The sequence below is a fragment of the Falco cherrug genome, chromosome 3, assembly GCF_023634085.1.
Source record: "Falco cherrug isolate bFalChe1 chromosome 3, bFalChe1.pri, whole genome shotgun sequence".
NCBI classification, from domain to species: Eukaryota; Metazoa; Chordata; class Aves; order Falconiformes; family Falconidae; genus Falco; species Falco cherrug.
Window position 1 is genome coordinate 26,169,236 of NC_073699.1, and position 15,089 is coordinate 26,184,324.

Here is a 15,089-nt window from a genome sequence, read left to right on the forward strand (position 1 = left end):
AAACATGAGGTAAATTTCTACCAGTAATGAAATAATATCAGAAGTTTTATTTTTAGATTAAATAAGTTGGGAAACTTTCAGAAGTTTGCCTGCTAGGAGTCTGTGAATAATATAGCAGAATAGTGTGGAGATACAGGGCTGAACAGAAACTGCTTTTGTATAGTTTTACACTCTGAGAAGCTTAGCTAACATAGTCCCTAGAAATAGATGACAATGCTAAGAAATCTGCTTTTGTACTTCCACTGTGGGTAGACAAACTTTAGGAGAAGTTCTGAAGGATATAAAGGCAAGTGAGAAAGAGAGAAAAAAGTAAAAGCTATGCAAAGGATAATTTTTTAAAATATAGATGAACCTAAATACAAAATCCAGATCCTGCTTTTAGTGTCAGTTTTGGTACAGACCACTTCTGGGATGGAGGCCACCTGTAAAAATTGGAATTGTTTGTGTGTTTGGTTTCCAAAGTACCACCCACCTCTGTCCCTGTGTGAGCAATTCTAGTATTTCAGTTGCATATAATACTTAAAATAGACACTCTAATAGGTCACAAAGACTACAGAGAGTCAAATATATACAGGATACTATGGGGACTCACATGTGTCCATTTTGGCCTCTGTCTATGGTTAGATAGCTTTTTTCATATTGTCTATGTATTTTTTAGGCAGGGGCAACAATCTTTGCAGTGGCTGCCAATAAATTTCTACAATAGAATTTCTAAGAAACCAGCACTTTCAGACACTAGCTTTCCAAGTGAAATGACTGTTCAGAATTATGAAAATTTAAAGTAACTTTTTAAATATTAAGTAATCTCCAAATTCAAATATAAATGCCTGAAACTTTTACTGTTCCCCAATGAAAAGATGGCAAAACAGAAACATTGAAGTGAAAGTTTAAATAATCACCACAGAGATACTGCATAACTATCTCCTAGACTGTAGAAGTCCATCACCTGTAGCAGATAAGAGTTGGATAAAGATCATGTCATTCTTTCCAAAGGTCATCAAAGATTTAGTGATCATTGTTTTCTTTAAAGTGTTCATTCCTTATACTACTTTGGGTATTATTTGTCTGAGGATGGATAAATCATTTTGGTAGATTGCTGTCACTGTCAAACAATAAATCTGTAACACAGTAAATAGCTTAGTGACAGAGTTTCTAAGCTTCCACATCAGAAAAATTGCTTATGAAAAGGCTATGTAGTGCTAAGTAGAGAGTCACACAAATATTAGTAAAAAAACCCCAACAAACACCTAAAACCAAAACAAGAAACACACTACAAATGATGTTAAGCAATAGATAATATATCATCAAAGAAGTGTATACATGTTCAAACCAAGTAATTCAGAAATTGTTTTGGTCCAGTGGGAAATTATGTTTCAAGCCAAACACCACAAAATGTGCCCAGTCAAAAGTCACATGTATTTTCAAACATTTGTCTTTTTATTCCAGTATAAGAAAATATATCTAGAGTGTCTATTGTGTTAAAAGTAATTTGCATAACTTAGGATAGCTGCCCAAGTACTCCTACCCACAGGATAAGGGAATGTAAAAATTCAGTGGGAGAGTATATTTAACCATAAACTTATTTTCTTTTTCCTGTTTTTTATGTTGTATGCCAGACTACATGATAATGTACCTTGTTAAAATGTTTGGTCTAAACTTATGTACTTCAGAGATCTAATGGAACAGTAAAGAAAGTTTTGTCATGAATGCCTGGTTTTGTGACCTCCAAGTAGGACAAAAATGAAGCATTAGCTTCCTCTTAAATGTCAACAAGAAGCTAAGCTTAATTCTCAAATAATACACATATATGCTAGGAATTTACCTCCCCACAAATGCCTATTGAATTCATGAAGCAAATGAAGTGGTTAGTGGGTCTGGCAATTCTGAAAGGTACAAACCTTCTGGTTTATGGGTAGTTTTCATATTTTAAAAAATTATGCAGGAAAAGAAAATACGTCCAAAAATTTATTTGAATGGAATTCATGCTTCTAAAAGGCATAGCAATTAATTTATTCAAAATATTAAACAGTAAGTAGTCTATTCCACTTCTTAGACCACAGTTGTTATGATGTTGAAATTTATGCTAAAGTGAAGAGAGTGAGAATAGAACGAGAACTTCAAAGAAATGACCTGAAGGTTACAGGCAGAGGGGAATCTCTATTGACATAAGCAGAATTGCCCCAGCAGTGATGCTGGCCTGTTTCATTAGAAAGACTTCAAAGACACCTTACCTAATACAAACTAGTATTTAAAACAAACAAACAAAACAAAAAATACCCCAGTGGGAATCCCAGGATAAAATAACAGTTTCAGGTGTTCTGAAAGGTAATTTTAAATCTTGATGCTTGGACTGTGTTCAGCAAAACAATTTTTCTATATTATATTGATTCAGCCATATATTGGAATACAATAGTGAGGATATTTAAATCTAATATGTTTTAGACAGCAGTGTAGAAGAGTAAGGTTGTATGATACAGTTCTTGGTCATTTTTCTTCTGTGTATGGAAACAATAATATTGATACTCATCTGAGATATATTTTGAGGTGATAGTGTGTTTTATCTGGTAGTATTTCCCTAACAATATCTTTTAATTTCTTAAACACTTGTCTCTTGTTTGTACCTCACCCTTGACGTTGCTAATTTTTTTTTTCAATGAGACATAACTAATGAGACAGAAACCTAGAGTATGGCATATCAGTCACTTTATTATTTTTCTTCTGAAGCCTAGAAGCAAACAAAATAAGATTTTTGCTAGATGCACAGAAGTTTCTGACCAACTCTGGCTGCAAACTGTAGGTCTGAGGTGGATCAAGAGTGTGCTTGAATCATGGTTCTAAGAAAAGAAAGCATGAATGAAGTGACAGACATTTTTTCCTTATGGCTGAAATTGCATTTTTATTACCAATGTGCTATAACATATCACAAAGTAATAACAAGAAATGATATTTTCATCTACAAATTCTATTTTTATATTAAGGTTATTTTTCTTAATATTAATTAAGAATTAATTAAAAAATATAGACTTGACAAAGTTGGGGTGACCACACCAGAGCTTTAAGCAAAACCTCATTTAATGCACTGAAGCCATCTAGTGTTCCACACTTATCTTGTTCTATCATTAAGTCCTACTTCGATCCCCAGAAGTATCAAAGTAAATAACTTCAGCTAAGGTTATCAGTATGTGTGTTCAAGAATACAGAAAACATCCATTTGCTCAGTTTCTGTCTACTTCCTTCTGCTTTAGAGATGTTATGAGCAAGAGGTATAATTTTTTAAGACATCTTAAAGCAGTAACAGAAATACCCTTAGTTTAAAAAAAGATCAGAAGCCCACTATCATAAAATATCCACTCACAATTCACAAAGCTCAGTATTATAAAGATGCATTCCACCTTTTGATCTGCCTTTATTTATATTTTGAAAACTGAGGAAAAATTAAACCTTAATTTTGCCCTTAGTGTCACAGAAGATGGGTCCTCTTACCCTTACTGCAGTTGAATCTGACTGAGCACATGGACCCACTGAGGTAGATAGCACTACAGGGGCTGCAGTCAGAGGCTGGGTTAGTTTTGTACCATGGTGTAGGTGTTCAGTAAATGTACACATCAGCATCAGCTTTGTGTTTCTTTTTTTTTTTTTTCTGTTCAGGTGCTATAGATTTCCTGTTTCCCTTGGAGATTTTCTGTATTGGTATGCATTTTTCAGACACGCTCAGAAAGTACAAGTAAGAGTTTTTCGGAGTCAGCCTGACCTGACTCACCTAACATTTACAGCAAAAATGTAGAGCCCTGTTCTGGACTTCCTTTAATCTAGAGTCAACAAAGGCACTCCTGTCAAGTGAGTTGTCTTAGGATGAGGTGAATTTCATCTGCAAGTACCTTTTTTCTCCATGTTACCTGTTAAAGAGTGATGATACTAGTGCTGCTGTTTATATGATTTGTATCTACACTGGGAGAGATTAATTTCATATTCTTTATTTCTATAAAACTAAATAAATAACAATATTAATTCCAAATCATCATGATATAAAAAGTCTTCTCATACTTTGCTTAGGCAAGGATACCTTCATTTCCAAGTTATGCTGTATAACAAAATGCAACAAAATATATTAGGTAGGATCAAGGTAGGCTGTGGTTTAATAGATTCAGTACTGAAATATGTAAATTTGAGTGTGCAGCATTTGAAATCTATGTCAGTGGGAAAATATTTAAATTCTTCAAAACAGAACTGGGGATTCCCGTATTTTATCCCTATTAACTTGTTGATGGTTATGGCAGGAGGTCAATATTTATTAGCATTGAAAAAAGAATACTTCAAGTACATATTTTTACATTTAAATTCTTGTTTGTTAATATTGAAATCAATTAGGCACCCTCATTCCTACAGAATATGTCAGTGCCAAATCCTTTTTCACTCTGCTTTGTGAAAATGGTGTTATTCACTCACACCAAAGATATTACAAGGGATATCAGCTTATAGAAACCAATTAATAACACTGTTGGTGTCACCTAAATAGCTTGTTAGTGAAAAGTTTCTTTGTATGCATACCATTCTTCAGCTGGAAACACACTAGGGTGCCTGTGTGGAAAAATATAAACCAATTAAAAAAATATGGACGCTAGAAATATTAAGTAAAGCCAGTGGCTTAAGCTCTCTTGTAGCAGTTTGTGAAAGACTTCTTTAGTTCTCATCTCAGTGAATGGCTGGTTACTCACAAAACTGCTGTCTCAAGCAGAAACTCTTAAGGAATTATATTGCAGCTGGATAATTAAGTGTCTTTATCTCGTTGTAAATGGACCATAAGGCATTCTATTTCAGCTCACTAATGAGGACGACTTTCTGGTATTCCTAAGTGATGTCTTTCAAATGCACAGTGAATCGAAGTATTATTGTTGTTACCAGTCACTAAGGCTGGATTTATTGGGAAACAAACTTGATAACTATTGATAATTTATTAGGTAGCAAATAATTATGCCCTGGAGAGGGTGAAAGCTCACTACACTAATGCCATTTTCAAGACCGAGTAAATTTCTGCAGCACTACGGGAGGGAAATTCTGCTATAGATGATTTATTTAATAAGTAGTTGGATAGCTTGAGTGCTCTTGCTATGCAATTGTTTGCCTTTCCCACTTCAGACTCTTAGATGGTGTGTGGGAGGGAAAAGTAATATTCTGTTAGCTGCTAAAACATTTCTGTAAATGTTAATGTGAAGCATCTAATTGGCTACACCTTGTCTCTTTCCTCCCTACCTTAAAAATATGGATCTGAAACTCTGATATGTAATGAACTTCAGTGTTCCTAATGAATCTGGGACTGGACTAGTTCCTAGGCCCATAGAATCATCGTAGTCCTGCTAACTTTGTTTCCAATGGTATGGTAGTTATGCTGAGCTGCACTTAAGAGAGGTTTGAACATCCGTTCAGGCCTCCCACATGCAGTAGGTGGTATGCATGCAGTCATATAGGGCTAGGGGTTGATAGTTAAGGGGCTATTTTTGCTTTTGTCATTGCTCCTTAGACACAAAAATCCTTACACTTCTCCATCCAGTCTAGTGATTGTAGGGTCATAGGATGAATCAGATCATTGAGCTGCTGCAGCGGAATAATAAAACTATAACAAGCAAAGATACAAAACAACCACAACAAAACAGTAAATCAATCAAACAAAAAACCCCGAAGCCTGCCTCCCCTGCTCCCCAGCTATGCCAAACCAAAACACTTTCTGCCAGATCTCCTATTAGCTATTCATTCTGTGGCTATGGAGGCAGTCTATAACCAACAGAAATGGAAAGAGCAGCACTGCCTTTAAGTAACATCCTGCATTGCACTGGGTTTTGGGTTATGACTAAGTGCCCCTTAGAAATTAAAAATGTGTGATACATGTTTATAGACTTATACTGTCATAAGCTCTGAACACTTAAATGAAGGCCAGTGTTTCCCATTCTAATCGTTGAGCAGATGAGCATGCCTGAGGAAGGAATTCTAGAGTTATGCTTTCTCCTGCTTTTTAGAATACCCATGTAAATGCAAGGTGAGCTCCCAAGGAAATCTTGAATGAAAGACACAGGAGGTGCTACCTGCCTGTTACTGGTTTAAACGAAAATAGTATTTTATAAATTATTACAAAGGAACAGAAAGGAAATCAGAAAAAAAATCTACTACAATATAATTAATGATGTGCTCTAATACTGTATAAAATATCAGACCCCACAACTCAAAAAAACCCCAAACACCCTCCCCCCCCCAAAAAAAAATATGGAAAAAGCTACAAAGACAGGTGATCAAAGATGTGAAAGCATTCATTAAGCATATGAGAGATACTTCAGACAATGCAAAAGATAATAGAAAGAGAATGCAGAAGAACTCTTAGCATGGATGCAGAATTACTGACACTTTCAGCTAAGAACAGATGAAATACACTGGTTTAAAGGAACATTGGCAGATTGTCTTCACATGGTACGTGTGTTGAGTTCCTCGGTATGGGACACTGACTTCATGTGGCTTCAAAAAAGAAACTGGCAAAAGCCATGGAAGAAAGTTCTTGCAAAGCCCATTAAACATACAGATATTATATCTGGCAGAGGAAGCATCTATGTTGTAAATTCCTGGATATGCCTGCCTGCTCTTATGCTGTTCTCCAGTCATCTGCTTTGGACATCTGTTCTTACCGAAGACTTTTCTGGGCCTGGTGTTAGCCCAGCCCTTGCAAAAACTTAGGGTTCTCCTGGGAAAGGACGGGCCTAAAGGAAAAAGAAAATAGGAAGAAAAAAAGTAATTATGAGGGTTCAAGCAAAGAAGAAAACAGAAGAGCAGTGAGGGTTAAAAGATCAAGTCTGGTGAGGAAGCCCTATGACTTTTAGGGTATCTGATGCTAGAGATTGGACATTGAAGAGGCTGGAGGAGCAAAGTAACCTGGTATAGCTGCTGCTATAACTTCATTTGGGACTAATGGGAGCCTTGACAATACATTTTTATAAATGAGAATCTGCAAATTTATAATCTATGAACTTGATTATGGAGCAAATTTGCCAGAACAGAAATATTTTATTCCAGTATGTCAAAATGAACATTTTTTCCCCCAATTTGCCTTTGGCCAGCTCTTTATGTCAGATTCAGAGCAATCTCACAAAGAAATATAACTTTGAAAAGCATTTTGGTGAATGTATGCTGGAAGGAGAATATATGTCCAAACTCCACTCCTAAACATTCTGTCATCTCCCTAATAAACAAATGTGAGTACATAAGCATGCACAACAAGGATTTATCTGAGGAGGCTGATGTACTCCAGAAGCAGCTTTCATATTAATATCACCCCTTTTGTTTTTTTAAGATTATATACAGACTTTTTGGAGATGAAACTAGTATTAATATAGGAGGAAGTAAAACTGTCATTGGAAAAAGTTTTGAATCAGGTGGTGTTAGTTTGTCTTTACAATAATTTAGAATTGGATATTAAGTGCATGTAAGTTCACATTTAAAACTTATACTTAACTAGTTAGATGCATTAAAAGTTCCTGATGTTTTAATTAACAAGTAACTGCAATATTTTTAAAATTACATACATCTCAATTGATTGTAATTTTCTAATTCTTTTTCACATTGGCTTGATTGGGTGATGGTGATAGCTTTAATAATCCAGAAATACTTTTTGGAGAGGAAAAACACATAGTATGCATTATGTACCTGGACAAACTAGAATCCAGAAAATGTACTTTTCAAGTTCTTTTTGATAGGGACAAAAATATTCTTACATGGCTATGATTTTAGTTTGTAGGCAACACTGTGGTTATCTGGACAGCATATCTGAGTTGAAGTCAGCCTCCAGGTTTGTGCCTTTCGCTGTGGTTTGTGTAACATTTGCAGCACAACTGTGTAGCTACATTGTTGTCTTGTTTCAGGGAATAGTTGGATGTCACAGCCAGCTATTGGGTCACAGTTTAACGTTTGTTCTCAAGCGGAGGTTGGTATATGCAAAACTAGGCCAGTGAAACAACAGACTACACCTCTGGCTCTAAGTCAGCAAAAACTGAGTGGCTGTAACTCTATGCATATTTTTCCTTCTCAAAACAAAAATAATCTTCACCCTTTCTCTGTCAGATCTGTTTGTGGTTCCTGCTGCTAAGTCTGAGAGCATATATACATGTGCGGGTCATGTTCCAGGCCTCCTCACTGGGGATATTTGACTGACATCCTTTTGATAACTTTTAACAAACTGTTCCTCATTTGATTCTTCATGAGCCAGGCACTATTTGCCATCATAACTGGAACTGTGGTGGTGCACAGCAGCTGCACCCAAATGGCTGAGAAAGAGGTCAGAGATACAGGGTCTCCTATAAAAATGTAGGATTCCCCACCATGTATATGGAACAATGACAAGATCAAGGCAAAATGTATTTGCCATCTGGATCTAGATAGAAACTGCCTGTTCTGAAATGCTACAGATGTAGGTAAAAACCATCAATTTGCAACCTCTTTTTTGATCTTTTAGAAGCTGCCCGTCTGGGGACAGAAATTTCCACCTCAGATGCTTTTGATAGAGCAGCTAAAATTTAGGTCAATTATACTTGCCAGTAAGATTTGGATAGACACTTCTTTGGCTTCAAAAGCATGAAGTATTTTTAAAGTATCTTCTGGTATGTATAGTGGTTATAATGTCCTATAAGAAAATCAGATTCATTAAAACAACAAAAATATAATAATTCACTAAGACACTGCAGAAATCTCTGTGTATCTGTCCAAATAAGTCATTATCATGTAAAAAACCCAACAGCTGCCTTTCATTTGCTGACGGTATCACTAAAGGACCTAAGACTAGTCATTAACTCAGTCTCAACTGATTTCACAAACATGGCAGTTAGCTCTTAAATAACTTAGTAAATATGAATGTGATTTCATGGATTCAGTCAACATAATGAACTGCAATTTAACATTCTTCACTGCTTACAGACAAACTGCACTATTCATTCACCAAAAACCTGACAAAGACTTGAAAAGCAATGAGATAGCCTCTTCATTTTCTCAAAAACAATCAGAAAACTCAATTAAAAAAATCAAGCATATTGTCTTTGAAATTTTTTTTCTAGTGGAGATGAGATTAGATTAATTTTTATACAGCCAGGAAAAATACAGGTATTGTATGTTTTAAATTTCATATTCCTAGAGGAGAAATTTAAGTTACTAAATATTTCAGAAGTTATTTATTCTTAGTAGCCAGTTTGTATTTCTTTAAACACGTGCAGAAAAGCAGGCATCCTTCATTTGTGATAGCTGTTAGGAAGTAATAAACTTGTTTACTATTGATTTACTTTTATAACTGATAGGGAAAATAGTTTCACCCTACACAGAGGCACACACAGCTAACAATCAGTTAAGGTATTTCCCTGGCCATTGTTTTGGGAAAAGGCCCTACATATCTGAGGTCTCTCACTTGCAAGCACCAGTAACCTGTTCTAAGAAAACTCAAGAGGCTACAACCTCAGGTGCTGACCTCAGCTTTCTGATGAAGGTTAATACACTGTTGGTAGAGGCAGCAGAACAGCTGCTCAGCCCTGGCAGTTCACAGCCTGTGGGTTAGCAGAAACCTCATTGATATGGGTTCCTGTTCCTCCACAGGGCCACAGAGCAGTTGCACTGCTATGGCAGTTGTCTCTACGTGATAGCAGCCATCTGATAGAGCTCTGGGCAGTTATGGATGGTACCTTCTGTATTTCCTGGACTCAAATCATCATCCAGGGCATCAAGGAAAAGAAACTGCCACAAGACTGATAATTGAAAGAAATAAATCATCAAGTAGGGAAACACAGGTAGCATAGCCCAAGGAGAAAGTTATTGCGCTGAAAAATAACCAAAAGACTTTTGGAAGTGCAATGAAAGAGGAACTTACTTGTCTTGTTAATTCTCCTTCTGTTCAGGAAAGCAGGATTTTCCATCTAAGCAGCATTGCTTCAAAGGAGCATGACTTCATCACTAGTTTATTCATCCAGGAAAGACAATAAAAAAAACAAAACAAAACAAACAACTCTCCAGGAGTCCAATTTTTGGATAAGCGTTTATCTTTAAAAAATTATAATATTATTTTGCTTGACATAGACTTTTTCTTCAGGTAAATAAAATTTTGGTGTAAGCATTGTATTTGAAAATAGCTAAACTGACATTAGAAATTTGTGAAAAGTCAATTAAGATCTTGAAAATGAACAAAGAAATGTACATATTTTGTTTTAGAACTACTTTCTTTGAGCCTTGTTACTTTTGTAAAAACACATTTACACACCAAACATATGTGAACCAATGCATCATTCAGGAACTTCACTTAATGTATAAAGGATTCAAGGTCTATGTAATATTATAGAAAAAACAGTCTCAAGCTATAGTAGGTAGAAGTGGTTTTGAAATTGTATGGAATATTAAGTTAGAAAAACAATAGCAAACCTCAGGAAAAATATATTTTACCCTAAAGGAACATTACTAGTAACATTCCTGAGTATTAATTTTCTGATAACTTTGGGCTGTTATTGCAAATTACAGTCTGATGTGTTATGAAAAACTAAATAATGTGCTAGTCACGCTTAATATATCCTGCTGCAATCTGTAATAGTTCAGCTCCTCCACAAGGAGCTGAGCTTTTCTTCCAGTGGGAGCACTGACTCATGAGGGAGGGGTAAGAGGCATCCAAGGAAAGCCATCTTCTGGCTATAGTGGTTCGCTGAATAAAATCCACTGCTGCAAAAGCAGGCTATAGCGTTGCTTAGTCTATAGGAAATTAACACATCTGCTGTCTGTGATCTCAGGTATTCCAGCTGTCTGATACTGAAAGGAAGCATGGAAGGAACTGAGTATATCTATGGCATCTATCTGTCCTTGTCCCCTTCATCTCTTACATCAACGGCAGGTTTATTTGTGTTTGTTTCTTTAAGCATGAGGAAAAAATGTATTTCTATGTATGCTTCCTAGAGATCCATCTCCTTAGAAAATTATTTTCAAATCTAATTCTAATTACTTTGAAATTAAAATCTTATCTTGTTTGAAATTTAAATAATATGACCTTTAGCATAGACTCATACCTTTAAGGTATACTCATGTATAACCATTCATTTGTCTAACTTTCAGTTAAAAAGAAACCAAATTCAAATTTCCTCGATTGACTCTTAAGTAGCTATTTCCAATTGGTTTTCAATGTATGTATAAGAGTTAAATAGATGTAAGATAATATCTCTACATATAGATATTAAAATATAAGTACTTTAAGACTCAGGGAAATGAACACTGCCTCTGCACAACTAAATAATTTTTTTAGAGAGGAGAGACTGATGTCTACAGTTGAAACAACAGCATTAGAAAAATTCAGGCCAGGAAGAATGGATCTAATCTAAAGCCCCCTGAAATCAACGAGAGGCTTTGCTTTAATTCCTCTAGGCTTTGGCTCCGGCCCCAAGTAATTATTCAAGTTGGACTTTGGCCACTGATACTAACACCATCTGCTTACAGGAAAGTACCATAAAATCTTTAATTAACACTAATCATGAAGGCCTCAGTTCTGTCTTATCTAAAAAATGGCACCTTTGAGAGTACACTGTTAACGTGTACCTTGCTGAGGACCTCATTCCCTGCCATCTCACAGGGGAATGTGTCATCTACTGCATTGCCAGCACTACTTTTTCCAAATATGGCAAAATTTCAAAGCCATTTATATTCCAACTGATGAACCAGGTTTTATTTGTGTTGATTGTGTTGGATAAAAGTAATAAATATGCAACAAATACGTGGAAAATCAAAAGTAAAGGGGTTTTGTTTCTTAAAATAAAATATTAGAAGAACAAAATAAAACACAGAAAAGGGAAAAAACAATATGATATGTGTGAAATGCCTACATAGAGAGCAGGATTTTCTTACAGTTCAGGATTGGATTTCTTACTATTTTTCTGTTTTCACCTTTTTACATAAAACACTCATGTAAAACAATTAACTTTTATCTTCCTCACTTTCCTTATCTGTGACATGCTATTGTTGCCAATTGATATGGCAGGAATTTGCCATCCTAAAATACTGCTTTGAGGTGTTCAAAGGGGAGATAGTATATCACGCTACAAAGCCTTGGCATTGCTACATGCCATCTTATAGCCTAGATAGTCCTACATGCTGTGCAAGGCTGTTACTTTTTTGCATACCATTGCTGTTAAGCACCAGTTTTGCAGCACAGACCACTTCATTGAGAGTGAATAAGGCGTAGTTCCTTTTGTACCTATAACTCACACTTTCAAGCCAAAAATAAAAAAGATGTGTCTGTCACCAGACGATGAGTGTGTCTGGAAGACTTAAATATTGTTTCTTTATTGTAAGGATTAATGAAGTGCTGGACCAGGCCCTGCACGGCACTTAAGGACATGTTTAACTTTAAGAATCTGAGTTAACTGATGGATTTCCATGGGAATACTGATGTTCTTAAAGTATGTGTTGTTGGAACAAACTCATATCCTCCAGTATCGTGTGGGGTCATGCTACTTTTGTTTGTGAAACTGAAGGAACGCCCTCAGATGTTACTCCTTCTACAGGGAATCTCCTGGTTATTCAAGACTAGTATCCTCAAACATCTCACCCTCCTGATTTCTCAGCCCAGACTCATCTATGTGGTCTGTCTGTCATATACAGGATCAAGATCTGCACTGGTGTTCTAACATTAATTGTTTTCAGTTCTGAGCCAAAAATAAATTAGATAAATCATGACTCTAAAGAACTGACTTCAGTAGCATTGATTTTTGTTCTTTTTTGCACTAATCGTATCTAGCAACTTTTATGTAAGTACATATGAAAATCATTATTCTCTGCCAATAAATGAAGCAAAAAGCTTCCTTGCCTCAAGCCGCTAGGCTGCTCAAAAGCCAGTACTTCATGGAGGAAGGGCACAAGCTGTCTCCTTCCAGGGTCCTGCATTGCTGTCTTAAGTGAGCATCTGTGTCAGATCACAACACTGAACAAGTTTTCCACTTCCATGTGCCATCTCTGGGGCATTCTTTGGCAACCTCCCAGATACAACTTGAGTCAGAGGCAACACCTGCAGCTGCACAGACCTTTGCACTCAGAAGGAATGCACTGTGTTCGCCTCTTGGTAGGCAGGATGCTCTCTTTAGCTATTTTAGTCATGTTTAGCATCATGTCTTCTGCTGGTGCTTAGTCTGCCATCTGCCTGAAAGTGTCACAATAGTTCTTTAATAGAATTTACCAAATGCACTAACTGTAAGGACCATAGTACTGTGTATGTTTAAAAGGAATACAGTGTGCAAAAGTAGACTTCCTTGATACAGAAATGCATAAGATTGCTGTTGTAACTTAAGCTGTTTTTTGTTTTGCAGTTTTACTAAAGAATGCAAAAAAGGAAGAAGAAAAGCCATTCAGAGACTGCGCAGATGTGTACCAATCTGGTTTTAACAAAAGTGGGGTCTACACTATTTATATTAACAATGTGTCAGATCCTAAAAAGGTAAATATCTGTTTTATTTACTTGTTTGTTAATGTGATGTTGCTCTGGCCTTAAAGGAGTATTTGGAGCCTTTATTGAAGTTCTCATTCTGCAAAACGTTGTACTGGTATAAATAACCTGGGCTATATTCAGTTTTGAAAAAAAAATAATAGCATGAAGAAAATGATAAACTGTATTATTGCAGACATTCTTCTTTCTTGCTGACAGAGAAACCTTTCTACATTCCAACGTACACTCATAGTTGACTCTTTCCCACTCGACAAGTTCAGTTGAATCAGACTATGGTGGCAAATAAATCTGTGATAAAGTTTAGAAGAGCATTAGTAAAGTGCTACGAGGAAGCTGATGGGGGGGATTACCTGGTAGCACAGGGAAATAAATAGCAAAATGAGTAGTTTTTAAAGATAAAGATTTAAAAAAATCCTGTTTCTCTTGCAGGGAGCAGGGAAGAGTGGTTTTGGCTGTAAAGAACACAACATGCTGAATATTAGCACTGTTTGAAATGATGAAGCATGTATAATCCTGTTATTCTCAGAAAAGATCCTTGGGAGGTTTTTTTGATGAAAGTGAAACAATAGTCTGTGAAGCAGACTGATTTTTTGGAAGGCTTTTGTTGCTAAGGTACCTGAGTGAGTTGTAGTTAGGAACATGAGGGAATAACCTAAGCTTAATTTACATTTGGAGGAATGTTGGCTGTTCCTCTGATAGGACACAATTGAAATCATCCCCCAGCAAGGCTAAGGGTTGATTACCTGGAAAATACAGTGGTGTCTAGAAAGTGGGCCAAACAGGAGAGAGGCAACCACATCTGTCTGCTGAGTTTATTCCTACTGCAGTAAAATGGTGACCCTGCAAACAGAAAAAGGCAATAACAAATTTTACTGATGTTGTTGTCTATAGTCATTTTATGATGACATTAAGATATGTAAAGCTTATTTCTGAACTGAATTTGGGTTTATTAGAGTCGTTTGGAAACATGTAAATATCAAGATGTTACGATATACTAAAGAATTAGAGTTCATTAAACCATGAGTAGAATTGGGGTGGGAGAGTGCTATGGGCAAAGATCAATGTAATTGTGGTGAATGTGAATGGAAAAATAATAGACATGTATAAAATACAGAGTCTCCTTTAAGTGTTACTGAACAGGACCTAAACACTAAAAGCAGTTCTGTAGAAGCTCTTCCACTCAAAGATGTAACATCAAAGTTAGATTACATGTATAAATTAGAAGTGGCTTTTCTTAGCCTTAAAAAAGTTCATAAACCATCCCCAGAAGCTGTCTTGCAATGAAAAACAATGATTATCTGAAAGTGCTGAGGCACTGATGCTTCTGGTATGCTTACCTTAAATGTACTTCACTGGTAATACAAGGACAGTGACACTATGGAAGCCACCCTTTGTTTCCACTCTATCCCTGTGTTCAAATGTTGCTACCAATCAATACAGGCAGCACAACTCAGCTGATATCATTGCATTATTTTTTTCCTGGCGCTTTCCTGGTTTAGCAAGAAAATTGGGGAGAGTGTGTGTGTGTGTGTGTGCGCATGTGTGCATGTATGTGTTAAGGGCATTTCTGCTACCACCTGTTTCTGTCTTGCCCTAGTGATAACAC

At 36.2% G+C, this 15,089-nt stretch overlaps 1 protein-coding gene across 1 annotated transcript in view; it reads left to right on the top strand.

Annotated features, from left to right (window-relative positions):
* ANGPT1 (angiopoietin 1) overlaps positions 1 to 15,089 on the top strand; it is a 171,657-nt gene that overhangs the window by 93,001 nt on the left and 63,567 nt on the right. Inside the window, exon 5 of the mRNA XM_005431811.3 lies at positions 13,347 to 13,474. Within this exon, the coding sequence (XP_005431868.1) occupies positions 13,347 to 13,474 (128 nt within the window). The remainder of the gene's footprint in view (positions 1 to 13,346; positions 13,475 to 15,089) is intronic.